The following is a 21,403-nucleotide window of genomic DNA, read 5'->3' as shown; positions in this document are numbered from 1 at the left end:
TTTAGGCTATGCAAATACTACTTGTCTTCTCTGATCAGAAAAATGTGGAAGTAGCTTTAATTTAATCTAATGCACAAACACCAGTTAAGGAAGTCGGACACGTTTCTTTTAACCATGGAAATCTATCTCTGAACTTAACCGGATTGTTTTAGTTGTATATTTCAAAGTAATTCGTGTTGATTTGGGAAGGAATCAAAGTATAAATAACACATTTAGTTGGTTACAGGTTTGTTGAGACGTCGACATTAAAGGATAAATCTGCTGATTATTCTTTGATGACTGTATTCTACTGTAAAGGATTGTTTGCGCACCTCTAAATTCGGGCGTATTTGTGTCATAGGTCTCCATTGTTTTGAAAAATCCTAAAAAAAAAACACTTCAGCGAGTCACACTCTTGCACTGTGTGACCTGTTCTTTATTAACAAATCCACACTAATGTGACAGAATCACACGAACGCTGCCCTGCTGCTCCATATATTCATGAGAGCACCGCCCTTTTACATGAATATCCTGTTTCCTCCTGCTCAAATAATGTTTTTTAAAGACGACACTGACCACCTGTTGTCAGTGTTTATTTATATTAACCTTTGTTTACTTGAGAAAACTACTGCATGCATGTTTTAGAATAGGCAGCGGAGAGTTATGAACTATTTCATTTTGGGTTTTAGTCTTTTAGTGTCGTCAGAATACAGAATATCATCAGATTATCCATTGAAACTGGGCTAAATCTGTGTAAAAATTGACATTTTTGCAAGTCAAAGTTACACATTTCTACAATTTTTCAACAACTGTTTAAGGAAACATTTTTTCTTTCTGTTGCAAATGACAAAATCAGTGTCCAGTTAGGAGGTTAGAGACTGATGAAGCAGCAGTTTGGTGTTAAATTTAGGGCAGATCTTGGTCTCTTCTGTTCACATGAGCCCGTCCAGAAAGCCCTCAGTCACCACCAGCTGATGGGTTTTCACTCTTCACTTGCTCGCTTGTGCTCTCTCCACCTGTTCACAACAATGGGCTCTCAATCACAGGCTGTGTTCTTGTTTCTGTGCAGCTTCATCTGATTCACTGGAACAGCACTCTGTTCAACACACTGGAGGACGCTCTGGGCAAGAAGAATGGAGTCCTCATCATAGCTCTGTTTGTACAGGTAAAACAGAGGGCGGCTCAAGTGGTTTCCCTCACAGGTTTACAGTTTATTCACATTCAGGAAAATATACATATGAATTAGTACCTTTCTTTATCTTAGTATTTACCTGGAAACCTGAGTGAGGGTCCACATTTTCTGTATTTTTATATTGTAAGAAGAAAAACTAAATTATTGAGTAAGCATTGAACACTATGACTACCTAAACCCATGCTTTTCCTATAAATACACTAAGTTTGTGTGGGGGGGGGGGGGGGGGGGGTTTCATTGAAGATAAGAAAACCACTGGATAAACTTCCATTACAAGAAAAGCTGCTGACAATAAAACAGCTTGGATTGAAAATTTACACAGAATCATGCCTGAATTCTCAGATGTGTAAACTGACTGGAAGATATTTGGGAACAAAAACAAGTACAGTGCTGCTGGCAAACACTCCTCTGCAGTTACTGATCAGCCTGCCCAGTTTTTATTATTTTCACATGCATTGTTTTTTATCTGCTGTCCTGTTCTCTTCACCCTCACCCCGACTATAGACTGTATATAAAGATGGACGTAGCATCTGGCTCCAGAATTGAAGCCAACCCGGAAGTGTCAAAAACTTGCAATATCACGCCGTCCACTAGGGTTGGCTCCAAAAAGCTTTTGCTCCATAGACCCCAATTCATCAAAATAAAATTTGATAGACTGATGTTCTACAGCTCAGGATTTTTTTCCCGTTAGTTTTCATGGTCAAAATGAGAGATCAGGTGGCCGATCTTAAAATAAATCAATACTGAATTTTAAATAAATCGTTAAAGTTGGCGGAGCCAGGGGGCGTGGCTATACTTGATAGACAGTCTTGTCTGGAATGATTGACAGATCCTTTAGGGCGAGGCTTTCAGCAGTCTGGCTTCAGTCTGGCCCGCCCATAGACTGGTCCTGCCCCTAGTTGCTCTCCGGTCCAGTCTGTTTGATGACGCTTTTTACGTCACTGGCTCCAAAAAATCCAAAATGGCGACCAGGAAGTAGCAAAATCCGGGCTTCATTTTCTCAGCGTTGAAACCAACGGGTGACGTCACGGTTAGTTCACGCCTGACCCTGACTAGTGGAGGCAGGCGTCTGTCCTCCCTGAGCCTGGTTCTGCCAGAGGTTTCTTTCTGTTAAATGGGAATTTTTCTTCCCGCCGTCATCAAAGAGCTGCTCAGTGGGAATTATTAGGATTTGTTGGGTTTCTAACCAACATCATAATATGATAATTAAATTGCATGGTCTTGACATTAAACATGTTTGAAATTGGAACTGAATATCTTCTCGTGCACTCAGATGTAACTTTATTTGGTACTCCCAGGTAAAACTCAACCTGTTCAATTTCTTTTCAAAATAATCCGATAGTTCACTTAATTATCAATGAAGGGAGACTAAATATAAACATCTCCCAGTAAAAACACCTAACTCAATGAATATTATAACCTTCATGGAGGTAAGATTGATTGCAGTTGTGTTTTTTTTAAGAGTATGTGTCCGTGTTTTTCCCCTTCATGGCCCACATTTTTAAAAACATTGACTTTTGCAGCTCTCTATCAGCCTAACTAAACTGGTTTTTCCTTCCTCCGATTGTAAAAGTTGTTTTAATGAGTGAATTCCAGATTAGTTTGAACCAGCCTGAGTAATTGTTTTAGTATGAGAGCAGTTGGAAAGTTCTGTCCGCTACATTCCTGTGAAATTCCCATGTTTCCTCACGCCTCCATGAAGAGTGAGAGTCAGCTTCCCTGCTGGGAAAACTCTTTAAAAACCTTTGATTTATGCCATATAAGTCAGACCTCAGAGAAATGACGTCGGCTCTGAGCTGATCTGAGTCATAGCGGCTGAGGAAAACACACCCAGTGAAAAAACAGCCACATTCCTTCTACTTTTAACCCGAAACGGTCCTGACCTGCTGAGATTTCAATCATAACCCCGTCAAACGCGTCCTGTTTCTGACATCTTCTACTTCTTGTTTACTTCCTGCTAGGTAACAGCAGATATAAAAAGCCCTGCTGACGTTCTGCAGACAATCACTGACAACGTTGTCCTTGGCAGATGCATTGATTATTTTTTCCTGAAACCCAAAATGTTTGTGTTTTTGCCAGATTGGTAAAGAACATCTGGGTCTGAAGGCCATCACTGAAGTTCTCCAGGACCTGCAGTACAAGGTGAGACTAAACATTAGAAGAGAGGAACACATTTAATGATCTTTCATGCTAGTTTTAGCATCATGTGTGTTTTTGTGTTCCCATCAGGGGAAGAGCAAGCTAATCCCCTGCTTCAACCCCAACACTCTGTTACCTGGTAAGAATCAGATGTTCTTACTTAAAATTATGAATGGATCCTTTTTCTGCATAGTTTTTCTTTCAAATAATGGAAACATCTGTAAAAATGGTATTTGTTGCTGACTTGAAACACAGTTCAAAAATGTACTTTTACAGCCAAACTTTGTTTTAAAAAAAGAAAAAGCATTTGTAGAAATATATATATTTTGTTGCGGACATTGTGTACAGTTTTGACCTGTGTTTTTTCAGAGCTAAAATCAAAATTAATGCTTGTTTTCCCTGATTTTACTGGATATTTTCTATAATTCTAGAAAAGTGAGTGGCAGGGTGGGCTGCATAATTAGATTTAGTTTACTTTTGTGTTGTTGCAGTACAGCTGAGGAATAAAAACTGCTTTCAGTTACACTCTTTTTAAATGTAATAATGCATTTTACATGGAATGTTCCACCCTTAGACCCATTACTGAGAGACTACTGGGTGTATGAAGGATCTCTGACCACGCCGCCTTGTAATGAAAATGTGACCTGGATTCTGTATCGCTACCCGCTCACCATCTCACAGCTACAGGTAAAACAAACGAAGTAACAACAAGGATTTAAAGGATAGTTAGTCCTTTAACTCACTGATCTCTATTTAACCCTCTGTTCTCAACCTGTCAAGCACCAAACAGCAGCTAACAATCAGCTGGGGATCATAATGGAGCATTTGTCTTTTAAAAAGTAAGATATATTTCACGCAAATTGGTGGAGATCAAACCATAAATAAAAATCCTGTGGACAGACCCTTGACTCCCAACAAGCAACTAGTGGGCAGACTTAGCACAGGACTTCTGAAGAAATTAGTACTTCCTCCTGTGTTTTGGCACTGTTGATGGAGAGTATTTGGAAATTGAAGTATCTCCAAAGTCCAGCAGCAACAACTTTAATTACAGCTCTGTTAAGAATGGATTCTAAAGGTGTCTAAGATGACGAATCGCCTCGCACAGTCTGTCTTCAGACCAAAGATTTCCTGTAATTGATGTGGAAACTAAGTCCCAAATCATGGGCCAGAGTCTAAGACTTGCTCAAATGTCCAAAAGAGCTTCTTTAAAGATCTTCAAAATATCACCAGGAGAAGCCAGCATTCAGAGGCAGTAGGATTTATTGTCAGCAGAAGATCCAGGAGCAGTTCTTAGCAGTGATAATACCACAAGAAATACTGAAGATACTAAGAATTGCATCATCTTTTATGCTGTGAGAGTTGGTCATTTTCTCCATGCCAAGAGGGCGTATTATTGGACAGACAGTTTTGACATCATTATACTTTTCTAAATCTATTGGTCAGATCTTGACATCAGGTTTTGTATTGACCAGCTGAACTCAGGTGGTCAAAGTGTTTGACCAACTGAGTTCTTGTATGACTTCTGAGAAGAAGCTGCTTTTTAGTCTGTGATTTGACGGACCTGAAGGGTCTACTTGGGAGTAGTCCTTCAAACAGATGGTGTCCAGGTTGGGATTGGTTCTTAAGAATGTTTGCTGCTCTACTGGGCTAAATAATAAGTCCTCTAAAGGAGGCAGTGAGCAGCTGATGATCTTCTGGGCGGTGTTGATGACCCTGGAACCAACAGTCATCCAGTTTAACATGTTACTATCAATATAGTCATGTGATCATCGGATAAGAGCAACCTAAGCTTGTATAGTGTCCATCAGATCCTTTCCTCCATCGGTCTTAGCTTTACATAGAATCAATAAATCAGGTTCCTGCATCCGTTACACCCACCGCCAATCAATACATCCGTCACATTGCCTTTGATAGATTTAAACTTTAATTCAGCCTCTGCCTGACTCGTGGCTCTTATCCAGCAGGTTGTTGTGAAGGATGGTGATGGTAACCTTCCGACATTTATTTCAGTCTTTGATGCCTGAAGCCCTCTGGCCTGCCGACCCTTTGAAATACCAGCAGAAAGAAAGAAAGACTTCTGGCTTCCTCCCGCCTCAGGCTAAACCCAGAATGTGGATAAATTATGAGAACAGAAAGAGAAGGCAGAATGTGAAGCACCTGAGCAGGAGATGATCTGGCCAACGACATGTTACTGTGTTAGCATGTATCATCATAAATGCTAACCAAAGCTAATACCCGCTGCACTGAGATCAAATCAAATGACACAATAACAGTCTGAATGCCTGTGCAGGATCACGTAGTAAGTGACTCTAGTGACAACAGAGAATAAGACAGATCTATTACCTGAAGCCCTTCCTGCAAGTTCAACCCATGCATGTCTAATATCAATCAAACAATATGAACATATTTTAATTCCTATAATTCTCACACAGAAACATTAATGACACGGGTTGAAAGTATCGGTATCAGTATCGGCACTGTCTTTGGCCGGAATTCCTTTCACTTTGCCGCAGTGATTGATTGGAATTCCCTCCAGAAATCACCGTAACTGTCATCTCTTCCATACATCTTTAAGCAGAAGCTGCAGCAGACCCTAGCTGACCACTACACATGCTGACTATTTTCATTGAATTGCTAGCATTAATTTAGGGTGTTTTTGATCTCTGTTTAAACCCTTGTGTGTCACTTGTTTTATATGTATTGTTTGCTTGTTATCTTTCTTCCTGCTGGGGCCTCTTGCCAGGTCATCATTGTAAATAAGACATTGTTCTCAACTGATCTCACCTGGTAAAATAAAGACTAAATACAATAAATAAATCAGTGATAGTGGCCCTGTATTTACTTGGTGTCGGATCGATACCAAATCCTGCAGTATCACACAGTCTTTACAAGAAAACTGTGAGGCTCTTTGAAGACATTCTGAGAAATGTTAAAATTCTGAAGAAGAAAATGACAGAACTAAAAAAAATACACGGTGCACTGAATGTCACATTGATATAATTATGTAAACTGACTTATTTGTGTATCCAGTCGGAGCTTTTTTCTGCATGTTTCAGCTATGGTCTCACTGCTGAACACAGATAACAGAAGCAGAAGCATTCTACAGCAGCAGGTCCTGCTTACCCAGAATACACACCTCAAACATCCGGCTTTTATTGACTGCTGGAGGACCAGGAGTTTGTGTGCACAGTGGGTCTGTGCATGCAGACAACAGTTGCCATGCCCACAGGTTCTGCACTTTGACAGTCTGCTATAAATCCTCCCTCTGCGAGCTAATAGCAAGACAGCACAGGAACTGTTATGTTTGTTTTGGCCGATGGAGACAGACTGTATGGTACATGTGTAGAAGTGATACTATCTGCTGTGGCTGCATACACACAAAGGAGTCAGATTTTAGAACTTGTCGGCCTGAAAAAGGAAAAAGCTAAACTTTCTGTTCCTCGTATAGCAGACGATGAGTAAATACTGGATGTTTGTTCACCCTTTTTCAAACGTTGCCCTTGTTAGAAACTGGAACCACCAGAACAAGTTGCCACACTGTCCTTGTATCACAGAGCTTTCTCAGTCATAAGAGATTCCTCATGGGGCCCAGCCATCTCTGTTTCCACAGCCAGGTTTTTGTACTCTGCACTAAAAGCTTAATCAGCTTAGTGTCCAACAACAGCCTGAGGAAGCCCTAAGTGTCGAGCAAATATTTAAAGTCTTATGTGCTTCAGTGGCCCTGTGCACGTATAGGAAGACATGGTGTGTTGAAGCTGAAACGCTGTCTTCTTATGAAAGGACCAGCCAGTAAAAATTCCCTTTTCCCACTCGGGAATGAAAAGAAGCTGCTAAATGCTGGAATTGAAACCCTCTAAGAAGTTTCAGCATTGTCTGAGCTTTGACAGATACAGCTGTGACCCGGTTCGACCCTCCAATGTTGAATCTTTTGCTTCTGTCTCTGCAGATCGAGGAGTTTCGGAGACTTCGGTCCCACATTAAAGGGGCGGAGCTGCTAGAAGGAAATGATGGGATGTTGGGGGACAACTTCCGTCCCACCCAACCGCTCAGTGATCGGACGGTTCGCGCCGCCTTCCAGTGACTCTCCCCTTCTGCTGCCGTCTCAGAAGAACTTTAGGACCTACAGATATGAATATAGAAGGTAACAAACAGGGTTGTATTGAGTTCAGCTCTGTACTGATTTCAGCACATTAGATGAGGTAACTGCAATCATTTAGTGCAAAAGTGTCCCGAACAAGGGCGTCAGTTTGTTTTTAAAAGTGGGGGGGATGGAGACCACAGCACTTTGAGAAAATGTCGAAGAACGGCAGCAAAATGCCACAAGCTGGGCTCAAACTCACAACCACCGCACCAAAGGCGGAGGCTCAACCTGTTGAGCTATCGGTACATGCGGGTAGAGGGTCTGTGGGCCGCTATAGTACTAATTCTCCCGGGCCGAAATTTTGCCCCTGCACGCCTCTGGTCGGAGCTTCCACTTGGCAAGGGGGGCAAATTTAGCATCTGCGCGTTTTTTTTAACCTCACGAAGGCGTGCTGCATGTCTGTGCAACTCTCGGCCGAGTGCGGATGGTTCGTTCAGGAGCGTCGGAATTTTCTATACTACAAAATGACCCCTGACAAAAAGTGGGGGGCACACATCCCCACCGTCCCCCCCTAAACTGACGCCTATGGTCCCGAAGTATACGTAAAAACCTGCTAGCACAGATTTATGATGTGCACCTGACCATAACCTTCTTGCAGAGGGTTTAAATGAATCTTCTTTGACCAAAAAGCATCAAACCATCCAATATTTACTCTTGTTTTAGCTCTGTTTTGGTCTCCACCGACCCCTAAGGGAAATATCTGGCTTAGACTGAACCAAAGTAGCAAATTTACAGCCATGAATCCAAAATAATAAGCTAAAAAAATGCTAAAATGGACATCCTTCTCTTTCCATGTAGTCATTTAGACATTCAGTGTATGATTTCTGCCACTCGGGGTCTCTCAATCAAAACAACAACAAAACACGTAGTTTGATGACGTCTTTAAGTAGAATCATGGGAGTTGTTGTCTTCACTATCACTAAAGATGATACTGATCAAAATTTCTTAGGCTGAAATTATATTAATGGATAAGGTAATGCACTAAAGTTCTATTCACATTTGGTGAAATTCACATTAAGCCATTACGCTAGCTAGCATAATGCGATTTAACTGACAGATAAGTTCAGTACCGCTACAGCTACTGTAGCTAACATTATGTGGGCAGTTCAATCATAGTGTAGCCCACTGCTGTTTTCTGTGGTCACAACAAAAATAATAATGATGCATCATGTCTGAGAAACACAAACGAATGTATGAAAACGACAACAAGTTGACTAGCTAGCTAATTCGTCATCTTGGATTAAGGCATTCATGAATGCATTACACATGCCTAGCATTAGTCAAGTTCATTTTAGGCTTTTTAATCATGAAATGTTGCGTATTATACATATGATAACACTGATGGGTGCAGCTTTCATTCTCAGTATCTACGTGAAAAGGTAAAAGAAATGTAAAAGTGAAAAACAAATAAGATCAGCATCTGCTCCACTTATCACCAAACACTGCTCTCTGTAGTTTTAGTTAGTTCAGCACATTTCCTCACAAGGGACAGACTCGAAATGGAAGTTTGCAGACTGTCCCCGAGGTGTGGGTCCTCTGAAACCACAGCATAATGGATCAAGCCCTGGAAGAACTAACCCAGTTCAGTCACTAATCTGGGACTAGCCTAAATACAGAACGCAGAGTATGAAGGCAACCTACAATCAGCTCTGCAGCGCTGCAACACGGAGACAGGGAGGAAGGTTTGGATCAAAAAGGGTGAAAAGAGAGGCTGAGCTGTTACCTGACATTCCTGTCTCTGAACTAACTAAGTGGAGATTTAATCTTTGTGTTTTTGTCAACATGTCAGCATGTTACAACGTACAAATACTGAAGAGCGAAGGTGAGCAACACCATCTTCTTAATAGCTCATTCTTCTCCTAAAAGGTTTAGATAAGGAGTGTCAAACTCATTTTAGTTCAGGTTCCACATTCAGCCCAATTTGATCTCAAGTGGACCGGACCAATAAAATCACAGCACAGTAACCTCTAAATAACCCCAACTCCTAACTAAATGATATAGCATTTTACTGCATGATTTAAATGACAAAAGAGAAAAAACAACAAAAACATGACAAAACAAGAAGTTTTACCAAACTTGTACCGCCCGGCGAGGTCATCTGTATGTCATGGACATTAGCCGGTGACATCGGACACTACATTTACAAAGATGACCCCTGTGACCTTGAAAATTAGGTCAAGGCCACCAAGCAAGCAAGACCATGCAGCTCAAAACAATACCTTCTGGAAAACGAGGTTTTTCCGGGCGGTAATAATATTACAAAAATGAGATGCAAAATGATAAAAATGAGACTCAAAACGACAAATGAACAATCTAATATTTTACTTTATGATCAAAACAACTCGTCATGGTCTAGAAGTTATTTTAAATTTATGGTTTTACTAATTTACAATCTGCAGTTAATGTCTTCTCTGGAATTTTTACACTTTGAGGGCCGGTTTTAGCCCGTGGGCTGCATGTTTGAAAACTCCTGGTTTAGGGGCTTGCATAAGATGGATGAAAGAAAGAAAAGTCCAGAATATCCTGACTTTAAACCTTAGTGTGGGTGGAATTTTACATATGCTGGATCCTACTTTTACCCCAATGCAGCTTCTTTTGTAGCCCTTCTCAAACTGGTTTAAGCCCACATGGTTCTCCATACCCATGTCTTGGTTTCTCATAGATGACCCTGATGACACCTTAAAGCCAATGTTATTGCATCAAAGAATGTTTTCTTTGACAGTAAACTAAACTTTACTTTTGAAATTAGTGGGATGTCATGTTAAATACCAACCGTCATGCAGTTCTGGTAATTTAGAAAGTATAATCTGACCAACTGGGTGTAAACTATGGGAATAAACTTGGCAAGTCTTCTTCACCATGCAAAGCAACCAACAATGACAAGTTTTGATGAAGATCTAGATCATTCAACAAAGCAGAAGTTTAGTGTTTTGGTAAATGAACCATTTTAATCGCCTCCCTGCATGTAAATGTTCCACCAAAACACCCAGAACTATTTAGATGGGGCACCACTGCTTCATCCTGGGCTTGGCATTGACCAAAACAAGTTTAAAGAACTACAGACAACCTTTTCCCCACTGCAGCAGAATAAAAATGAGGAGCAGTCAGACCATTCTCTGGTGATTACACAATGCTGTGGAAGTATATTTCACTGAGCGCAGCTATTTTTTAGCTGTTCCAACATCAAACTGTGAACTCAGCAGTGTTTGGTATCGTGTTCGCCCTCTGAAGGTTGATCTGAACAGTCCTTAATGGAGTTCTCCGTGAAAAGTAAGCTTATACCATTTTCATAACCTCGTGACACCGCTGAGCGCCGGCAGAGATCTGGACAGACTTTAACATCGTTTGTATTCGAGGCACAGAGGGATGGGAGTAACAGAAGTACTGGACCGAAGAGGATAAACAGCGAGGGAAGAAGTGTGTTGATAGGGGGGAGGTACTGTGGCGAAGGGAGGCGAGAATGCCAGAGGGATGAAAGAGGAGGAGGCAGAGGGAGAAACAACAGAGAGGACTATTGTTTGTGGAGAAAACGAACCCTGATCTGGTCCCACCAGCACAAACCCACCTGAGACCAGACCTGAACGAGACAAGAGTCTGAGCAGAAGGAAACCAGTGTGAAATAGTCGTAAAGAGGACATTTAGTTTGAGGTGCCAGAGCATCATCATTTTATTATCTCACTTTATTATTTCCCTTATTTTTTCGCAGTGCTTGCCAGCATATACAGAAACCCAAGCAGAGCTATTTGCTACCTGCATGGCTGAAAATGAAAATACAACCAGAGAACAACAGCTGAACAGCGTGTGTTGTTGTGTAAATAAAGATCCTGTCTTGCAGCTTTCTTTTACCACCTCAGGAAGAGTCTACAGCAGTAGAACACGTAGTAGCACATGGAGCTACACGCTAACATTAGCATGCTGACAAACTTACAGTGATAATACGATGGCAATGATGTACCTCCTGTGTAATGTTCACCATGTTCAGCATCTAAACTGAGCATTTATTTGGTGACTGTACAGTGAGTTGACCACTCATTGCAAGGCTGGAGGTTCAATTCCTTCCCAGAGTGCCACTGTGCAAGTTTGGCTGCTCTACTGCTATTGGTGTGCACATACAGTGCATCCGGAAAGTATTCACAGCGCGTTACCTTTTCCACATTTTGTTATGTTACAGTCTTATACCAAATCGGATTCAATTCATTTTTTCCCTTAAAATTCTACACACAACACCCCATAATGACAACATGAAAAAAGTTTTTTTGAGATTCTTGAAAATTTATTAAAAATAAAAAACTAAGAGACCACATGTACATAAGTATTCACAGCCTTTGCTTAATACTTTGTTGATGCACCTTTGGCAGCAATTACAGCCTCAAGTCTTTTTGAATATGATGCCACAAGCTTGGCACACCTATCTTTGGGCAGTTTTGCCCATTCCTCTTTGCAACACCTCTCAAGCTCCATCAAGTTGGATGGGGAGCGCCGGTGCACAGCCATTTTCAGATCTCTCCAGAGATGCTCAATTGGATTCAAGTCCGGGCTCTGGCTGGGCCACTCAAGGACATTCACAGAGTTGTCCTGAAGCCACTTCTTTGCTATCTTGGCTGTGTGCTTAGGGTCGTTGTCCTGCTGAAAGATGAACCGCCGCCCCAGTTTGAGGTCAAGAGCGCTCTGGAGCAGGTTTTCATCCAGGATGTCTCTGTACATTGCTGCATTCATCTTCCCCTCTATCTTGACTAGTTTCCCAGTTCCTGCTGCTGAAAAACATCCCCACAGCATGATGCTACCGCCACCATGCTTCACTGTAGGGATGGTATTGGCCTGGTGATGAGCAGTGCCTGGTTTCCTCCAAACAAAACGCCTAGCATTCACACCAAAGAGTTCAATCTTTGTCTCATCAGACCAGAGAATTTTTTTGCTGATGGTCTGAGAGTCCTTCAGGTGCCTTTTGGCAAACTCCAGGCGGGCTGCCATGTGCCTTTTACTAAGAAGTGGCTTCCATCTGGCCACTCTACCAAACAGGCCTGATTTGTGGATTGCTGCAGAGATGGTTGTCCTTCTGGAAGGTTCTCCTCTCTCCACAGAGGAACGCTGGAGCTCTGACAAAGTGACCATGGGGTTCTTAGTCACCTCTCTGACTAAGGCCCTTCTCCCCCGATTGCTCAGTTTAGATGGCCGGCCGGCTCTAGGAAGAGTCCTGGTGGTTCCAAATGTCTTCCATTTACGGATGATGGAGGCCACCGTGCTCATTGGGACCTTCAAAGCAGCAGAAATTTTTCTGTACCCTTCCCCAGACTTGTGCCTCGTCACAATCCTGTTTCGGAGGTCTACAGACAATTCCTTTGACTTCATGCTTGGTTTATGCTCTGACATGCACTGCCAACTGTGGAACCTTATATAGACAGGTGTGTGCCTTTCCAAATCATGTCCAATCAACTGAATTTGCCACAGGTGGACTCCAATTAAGCAGTAGAAGCGTCTCAAGGATGATCAGTGGAAACAGGATGCACATGAGCTCAATTTAGAGCTTCATGGCAAAGGCTGTGAATACTTATGTACATGTAATTTCTTTGTTTTTTATTTTTAATAAATTTGCAAGACTCTCAAAAAAACTTTTTTCATTTTGTCATTATGGGGTGTTATGTGTAGAATTTTAAGGGAAAAAAATAATTGAATCCGATTTGGAATAAGGCTGTAACATAACAAAATGTGGAAAAAGTGAAACGCTGTGAATACTTTCTGGATGCACTGTAGCTGGGAAACGTAGTGAATTGCTTAGAGTAAGACAGAGAACGAGCATGTCAGTGCAGATTATTTTATGATCTATTTATTGGCACTAAACACAAAACAGTAGAAGAATTTAAACCAGATTCCTGGAGTTTTTGATCTGATGATGGTTCTAGAGGATACATTGTCTAAGAAATCATGAATGTCTGCACAGATAGTTCATTTTTTATTTTTCCAATTCATCAAGTGATAAAAAAATCCTTCAACCTTGTGATGGCACTATTGGAGAAGACAGGGGATCACCAACATCAGACGGATTAATCCTGCATTGGCCATGAAAGTCTAAACAACAGATAACAGAAAATCCACCCAATAATGTTGAGATATTTCTGTCAAGAGCAGACGACCATACCTGAAATCAGATTTTCAAAGTAAAAGCATTATCATGATAAATGAAAGTTCGACTGCTGTTTCAAGGTGATGAAACGTTTGGATTTCTACTTTAAGAAGCATTTATCTCTAGAATCGTAACAGTAAAAAGGCAATTCGACCTTGGGGGGTTGGTTATATTGGTTTTTATGGTGAGAATCTGGGCCTTAAGAGGAGACTGCTGCTCACTGAGGACTTGAAGAGGCCAGAAAACCCTTTTTTTTTGAGTTTTTCGAGGCTTCTCAGGTATATACCCCAGATTAGGTACTTTTTCTCCCCTCAGCACGTCTCTAAAGTGCTTATTACTGCAGTCTGAGCACGTACAAAAGTTCTCACAAGTGAGTTCCTGTAGTGGAAAATGATCTCCAGTTCTGTTTTTGAACATAATATGAATCTGGACAGATTGTCTGCTTTATGTTTGTTGTCATTTCAGCATCAAATAACCAGGTTAAAATGAGTAAACATGCTGCAAATATGATGTGAAATGTTGATTTTGGATTCATTTCGGCTAAAAGGCATAGCAGGAAGAGTGCACTGTGGCCCGTTTAGATTCTGCAGAGATTTTACTTCCTGTCATGACCAGCTGACTGGTTGAAGAGGAGGCGTGAGTTAAATATCGTAGCAAAACTTATCAGTTTGTCTGATCTCAGTACTGAAAGAAGGCATAAATGATTTTTGCATCATTTATCTCCTCTTTTTAATCTTTTTCAATTCAGTGACTGCTCAGCATCAGTTATTTGTTTCCAAGATGATTTTTTTCTGTCCATCCTGCTGCATTAGTGAACGAAACCACGTTTTGTTCCTCCTCAGTTATGTGATTTTTTTTATGGCACTGCAGAAGGAAACATCATCAAGTTGCACAGAGCAGCTTCAACACCTTGTAACTTGAGTAGCGTTGAATACTTTCCAGTCTGAAGTAAGTGATGAAGTTGTAAAACTGCAAATTTAAGGATTGAAAACAGGAACAGAGCAGCAGTGTGTGCTTTCTCCTCTGACCATTCGTCCTTCTGGGGCACATCTGGTTTCTGTTTCTTTTAATCAAATCCATATTTCTCTTTTTTTTTTTTTTTTTTTTAACAGGAGAGAAGAAAGAAGAGGTGTGAAGAGAGCAGGAGGACGGAGGGGAAGTGGTTGTAGATGAGCTGCAGACTGAAGGTGGACAAAGACGCTGTTGATCTGACACCTTCACTGTGTGCTTTTACGTGTGTGTGTGTGTGTGTGTGTGTGTGTGTGTGTGTGTCGTTACTGTATGTGAGTGTAACATCCTCCCTGTAAGGTGTCTTAATCAGATGTGTGTGTGTGTCCTGATTAGATGATAGCCGGCTTCACAATCAGTCCATCTCTGCTGTCAAAACAAGAGGAAGCCTGAAGTACAGCTTTACTCAAACACACATGTTGAGCATTGACGTTACACTTGAGGCTGTTAATTATGAGTTCTGGACTAAACTCTTTGTACTGCAGCTGTTAGGAACCTCTTTCAGAAAGCAGGTGTAACACATCCTGTCTCTAAACCTGAACTCTGAGTTGATTAAGCCTAAGATGGGAAACTCTTCAATAAATAAAGGCAGAAAGAGTGATTAAGGCTACAACGAGGAGGAGGAAGTCCTGTTTGACACAAAGCAGTCATTTCCTGCATACAGTGGAAGTTTAGTTTATAAAAATTAAGACTCTTTATGACTTATTTCTGTGTAAAAGTGCTGGTGAAGACTCCTCCGTGCACTTCTGCATGAACCTCAAAATCTGTGTGTCTGGCAGCGACCCTACAGAGGAATAAAGGCACATCCACGGATGGATTCATCTGATTATACTCCCTTGCAGATATGAAAGTAGACACCTGCAGACACCTACAGATGAATAGTTGTTGCTATTATGCTACATTTATAGCCTGTAGGAGACCATAGAAGCACATAATGTTATGTATACATTCTTCATGCATGTGCACGACGTCCCTCCCTGCAAAGCTGCCACGTGGTGACGATGCTCCAGCAGCACCGGCTTTACGTACACGCCGCTCACACACCTGGTTCACACACATTCACTGACCGTAGTGCTGCACAAACAGTCTGCATGTGTTGTACATTCAGTGTGGCCACAATGTGAGCTCTAGGGCTGGCCCGAATAGTGGTTTCTGGCCTCCGAATATTCGAGCCCTATTAAAGACGAATATTCGAATATTCGTTCTGCCCCGTAACATCCGGGGGGGGGTTGGGCTTGTGGCGGAGACGGCCTGAATATTCGGATCCGTTCGTCTGGTCTCTCGGGTCCAAATTTTGCCTTTGTTTTGTCTTCAGTTAAATTGAAGAATTCCCAAACAGCGGAGGTCTTCAGCATCTTGTCTTGTGTTTATGCAACGAAGTGAAGCGTGACGTCAGAGTCGGCAGCCATTCAGGTGGTGGTAACAAACACGAATGGATGAGCCGAGATGAGCCAAAATTAATATCCAGATACAGCCGTAGCGAATGAATGTTCGGATATTCGGGGCCAGCCCCAGTGAGCTCACTATAAATTAAGTGTGTATACAGATAATTAAAAAAAAAAAAAAAAAGTTCACTGTAAGCTGAAGTGGACCAAACAGCAACTGAAGATGGAAATGTGGCTTTAACAGTAAAGATACAGCGTAGTTTACTTAAGGACTGGCAGCTGTAAAGTCATTGTACAACTCGGTATCAATGGTTGCTGTGATTTGCAGTTAAAAAGGTGTTTAGATTCAAACTGACTGTACATTTAAAGACGGTATTTTAGATTTTGACAGAGTAGAACTCATCATGTTGCACGTTAAGATTTTATGTGGGATGTTTTCAAAAACTTCTAAGTTGCGTTTAGATTCAGAGTCTAAAATTTGGCTTCATTTTCAGTTGCACCACAATCATCCTCATTCACATTATACCCAACAGGACGTGTTAACTGTAACAGGAATGTGTGACCGTTCATTGATCAATGCCTGAAACTACAATGATACATGTAAATGTTTCAGTGCTGAAGAACTGCTCGACAACCTGACAGCTGCCTTAGTGTCCACAGAGTCACAGAGCTATAAAAAGAAGAAAAATGTTAGATTTGATTCCACATCATCCACATATCTGTCCTTACACTGATGACAGAACATGAAAGACAGCTCCTGGATAACAAGCTGTTTTGATGTTTCTGTAGAGGAAAAAAATCGTACTTCTGCCTAATGAGCGCATTCTGACCTGTGCTTTGATACCAACTATATGAATGAGGAAATGTCAGACAGCTTGCTCAGGCTCAGCAGATAAACGGAGACAATTTTATGAGGAAAATCTGCACCGGATTAAGTTTTACCAAGAGCTTAAAGCTGGAGTAGGGAGGTTTTTTTTGAGGGGGCGGCATCAGTGGGGAAAAATTCCATATTAACCTTTCGGCATTCTGTCCAAAAAATAGTCAAGTTTGAGAAAATTACGCTCACGATGGGAGATTTAGCCATTTTTGCTGGAAGGGGTTCACAACAGAAAGAGGAAAAGGAAGAGATGCAGGAGGAGAGCTGTATATATTTTCAAATTCTGCCAGATTTCTGCCTCTCTCTGTCTCTTTAAAATAGAAAACCCAGAGAGTTTCCGTCATCTCAGGATCAACAAACTCAGAGTTTCGCTAAATCTGCTTTCTGCTCGATAAGTTCAACACACGGTTTACAAGCTACAGTTCTGTTTGTTTTTAATCAGCTAAATCTGAAGTCAGCATTAAAGTGATTTGACTTTATTTTGAATATAGCATCCAGCTACACAGCACAGTCTCTATGTTTTCAATGAAATTTGGAGCAGACAATGAAGCATCTGTTTCTGGGCTACAAAAGGTCACAAATCTCTGCTACGCAAAGACTATTTTATCTTAAAAATGCTCTATTTTTATCAATTACCTATCAAAAGGGCAAAGACAGAACATTAAAGATGGATTTTATATCACAAAGCAAGAAATCATCAGTTTGGATGATTTAAATCTGAAGCTACTAATTAATTTCTGCTGGATTTTTATGTGCATATTGCAGAGATCAGGCTGAAGTTGCATCTAAACACCATATTTTTTCCATTTATTATTATTTTTGTGGAGTCAAACTAACTACATTGTTGTTCAATCTGGGTGTGGACACAAACTGAAAACTTACAGTCTGCATCCAGACCAACAAACTGCTTTTTATTTTTACAGCCAGCTCCCTGTTATTCTTGTCTGTATCGTTCATACTGTTATCTCCGTGTCCAAAGAAGATAATTCTGAACACTTTTCTTCTTCTCTGAATAAAAATGTCACATGTACACAACAATGAATGTCTCCAGTCAGAATTATCAGCATTTCCACTGAACCTTCACCTCCCATTAATCAGCTGCTGTCATCGCTTCACTTCCTTCACATTGTTTTAGAAAGCAGAGCAGAGTTTTGTTTGTGCGACTGTGTGTGTGTATACTGGATGATTATGTAGTGTTTTAAGAGTACTGTGTGTGTCAAACTAAGCTGATACAAACTGTGAGAACTGATGACTGTTACTGTAAAGCTACAATAAACTACAACACTGACTTAGTAAAATACTACGAAGCCCCACTGGTGTTTTTCTGACATTTAACTATAAACGGCCCAACTTTTAGGAGCAAAGCTCATGAAAAGACCAAGAAGGAACACCATATGTTCATTTATGAAGTTATCCAATCACAGGCATGCAGCTACAGGTCAGAAACTTTAACTGATGTATGCATTAAACTTAAGAATGAGGAAAAACACAACTTCTGGTGTGACTTTTGGTGGCAGACGAGCTGGTTTGAATGTTTCTAAACCTGTTTGTTTCCTCACAAAAGTCTTTAAAGTTAATCAGATTGGTGGGGGAAAAAACAACCAATCAGAGAAACACATTGTTGAAGACAGATATCTACTTTTTATACCTGTGTTAAGCAAAGAAGCAGCTCAGATTCACAACATGTCCAACGAAAAATAGGTTCACCCAAACTAGACAGTAGTTGAAGATGGAAATTCGTTGCCTGATCTGTTGAATCTTCATCCTGCTGAGGCTGCAGATTGTAGGGTAGAATTTGGCACTAACACTCTGAATCCATGAAACTCAATAGAACTGGGCAAAAAAATGCAATGTCATATAGGAAATTCCGTGCAAGTTATGCGAGAAAACTAGCCTAGCCGCGCTAGACAACCCACGGCAACGAATTTAATTCTCTGCCAGGGTGGGTCTAGTTACCCGGCTCGAGGCTCGAGGCTGGATTCTCCTAAAACTGGCCGGACCAATCACCATGAAGTGTAGAGTCAGAAGGCGGGCGTAACTAAGTGACGACAGAGGCGCGACGATTCTGACAGAAACAACCGGCACACAATAAACAGTTATCTTTCGACTCGGCTTTGGCCACAGCCCTTAAAGATTTGAAGCTAAAATTCAACTTGAAAGATGAACAAAGGACGGCACTGAAGTGTTTCATTGAGAAGAAAGACGTATTTGGACTTATGCCGACGGGATATGGCAAAACCTTAATATACCAGTTGGCTCCGCTGGTTGGGAAGCTAATGGGACTTAGCCACAATCCGCCGGCGCTCTAGGAACTACGTCAGCCTATTCGTTGCGTTGATTGGTTGTATACCTACCCAATTGCTGCAGAGTGATTTGAAAGACAACCTTTTAGCCCGCCTCCCTCCCTGTCGAGTGTTCCTAGACCCTTGTGCCATCAGAAACATGGGTCTAGCGCGGCTAGGCTACGAGAAAACATACATAGAAGAAACAGGAAGATCATTCAGTACAAGACAAAAGGAACACCAGACAGAATGCGAAAAAGAAACAGTTTGACGACCTACAAAAAGACAAAAAGTCAAAGCTGAACAAGAAAACCTCATCTGCGTCATAATGTTCTGCCTGATCAGTGTATGCCCACATATCAGCCCTATCCTAATGAGCAGAACATACATGACATCTTTCTTTTAAAATCTTTAATGAAGCCTCCCAAAAATCAGAAGCAAGCTATCTATCTATCTATCTATCTATCTGTCTATCTGTCTATCTATCCATCCGTCCATCCATCCATCCATCCATCCATCCATCCATCCATCCAGAGATGGATTCTCATGCTGTTGTTTTGGACTTACTGGTGAAAAAAGGCTTTAAATGAGTAAATATGTAGGATTAACTCATTTGATGAGGTGTTGTTTTCAGTCAGCTGTGTCTGCTAAAGTAAATCAAGCGCACCTCAGGTGTGTTCAAATATTTAAAGAAGAGTTCTGGTAGATTAATCGAGGTGTGGTTGTTTGGAGTCAGGACTCTGTTGACTCTGTTTAATCTTCCAGGACTCAGGCTGAGTTTTAAAGCAGTCATGGGCTGGTTTCAGATGTCTTCTGTTCTGTTCTGCGGTCCACATACGGACTGAAAACAGGATTCAGGAGGAACACAGACAGACGGACACAGGTCTAAGTGTATTTTTTAGAGGATATTGTACAGTACGTTACTGTAGAGCAAGACAGTGTCCAAACTTCAAGACCTTTATTCTCTGTTTGGATCCAAAATCAGCAACATCAATGAGTTTGTGTGTTAAAGTAGCTCTACACTGTAAATTAGTGTGAACAAATGTTCTGTCAGTGCTACCACATCTCTCATTAGTCTTGTTGTATTCCAGGATCATTCACAGTTCATCCCATTTACCCTCTTCCACTTTTATCTTCTTCTTCTTTTGTACTATGAAATAATTCGGTTTTGTGTAACAGCACTTTTACACAAAGTCAGTGTGATAATGAATTATTGAAATATCTTTTGATTTGACGTGTTTGAAGTGCTACATTGTGTGATTTCATTTAAACGGCGAGGAAAAATGCAGAAAATAATTGCACTCTTTGTGTAAGAATAAAGGAGTCCTGTCGCAGTTTAGCATCGCATGTCTGTAACGCTGACAGACTGACGATGGACAGTTTGTTTTTGTTTTATAAAGGGTCGGAAAATGGATGCAGAAAAACACAGATATCCTCCTCCACACTTTCTGTCTTCTGTATCAAATACTGGGGCCTACATTACCCACAATGCAACTCGATTGAAAAAAGGCTGATTGAGCCTTGACTCTCTGACACCAAGACTTTTCTTCTTTCTCAAACTTGAAGTCACTGACCAGGTATTGATCAGGACATTGACAAGGCCTCACATAGCTCCTTCTAAAGGCTTTAAAGATGGTTCTTCCACACATATGGGTGACAAATTAAAGGAAAAACATAAACTTTTGACCCCTACAGCGAGGGTTGGGTCTGTTATGCTGTAGGAGACAGTTTGGTGACACGGTTTGGGTCCACTTTAGCCTAGCTGCACTAGACCCAGCTCTTAAGACACAAGGCTCTAGGAACACTCGACAGAGAGGGAGGCAGGCTAAAAGGTTGTCTTTCAAATCACTCTGCAGCAATTGGGTAGGTATACAACCAATCAGTGCAACGAATAGGCTGACAGCGCCGGATTGTGGCTAAGTCCCATTAGCTTCCCAACCAGCGGAGCCAACTGGTATATTAAGGTTTTGCCATATCCCGTCGGCATAAGTCCAAACACGTCTTTCTTCTCAATAAAACACTTCAGTGCCGTCCTTTGTTTATCTTTCAACTTGAATTTTAGCTTCAAATCTTTAAGGACTGTGGCCAAAGCCGAGTCGAAAGATAACAGTTTATTGTGTGCCGGTTGTTTCTGTCAGAATCGTCGCGCCTCTGTCGTCACTTAGTTACGCCCGCCTTCTGACTCTACACTTCATGGTGATTGGTCCGGCCAGTTTTTGGAGCATCCAACCTCGAGCCTTATGGAGGGTAACTAGACCCACCCTGGCAGAGAATTAAAT

General features: G+C 41.3%; 1 protein-coding gene across 3 annotated transcripts in view; it reads left to right on the top strand.

Moving 5' to 3' along the window:
- Nucleotides 1-18,142, top strand: part of ca8 (carbonic anhydrase VIII) — a 28,287-nt gene extending 10,145 nt beyond the window's left edge. For all 3 annotated transcript variants that reach the window (XM_022200912.2, XM_022200911.2, XM_051953277.1), the window contains exons 4-9: nucleotides 1,049-1,144; nucleotides 3,251-3,313; nucleotides 3,401-3,449; nucleotides 3,885-3,997; nucleotides 7,257-7,451; nucleotides 14,685-18,142. In XM_022200912.2, the coding sequence (XP_022056604.1) occupies nucleotides 1,049-1,144; nucleotides 3,251-3,313; nucleotides 3,401-3,449; nucleotides 3,885-3,997; nucleotides 7,257-7,391 (456 nt within the window). In that variant the 3' untranslated portion in view covers nucleotides 7,392-7,451; nucleotides 14,685-18,142. The remainder of the gene's footprint in view (nucleotides 1-1,048; nucleotides 1,145-3,250; nucleotides 3,314-3,400; nucleotides 3,450-3,884; nucleotides 3,998-7,256; nucleotides 7,452-14,684) is intronic.
- The last annotated feature ends 3,261 nt before the right edge of the window (nucleotides 18,143-21,403 follow it).

This window comes from Acanthochromis polyacanthus, chromosome 9, assembly GCF_021347895.1.
Source record: "Acanthochromis polyacanthus isolate Apoly-LR-REF ecotype Palm Island chromosome 9, KAUST_Apoly_ChrSc, whole genome shotgun sequence".
In the NCBI taxonomy this organism is placed as follows: Eukaryota; Metazoa; Chordata; class Actinopteri; family Pomacentridae; genus Acanthochromis; species Acanthochromis polyacanthus.
The sequence above is the reverse complement of the archived record's forward strand: the minus strand, read 5'-3'. Positions and strand labels throughout refer to the sequence as shown.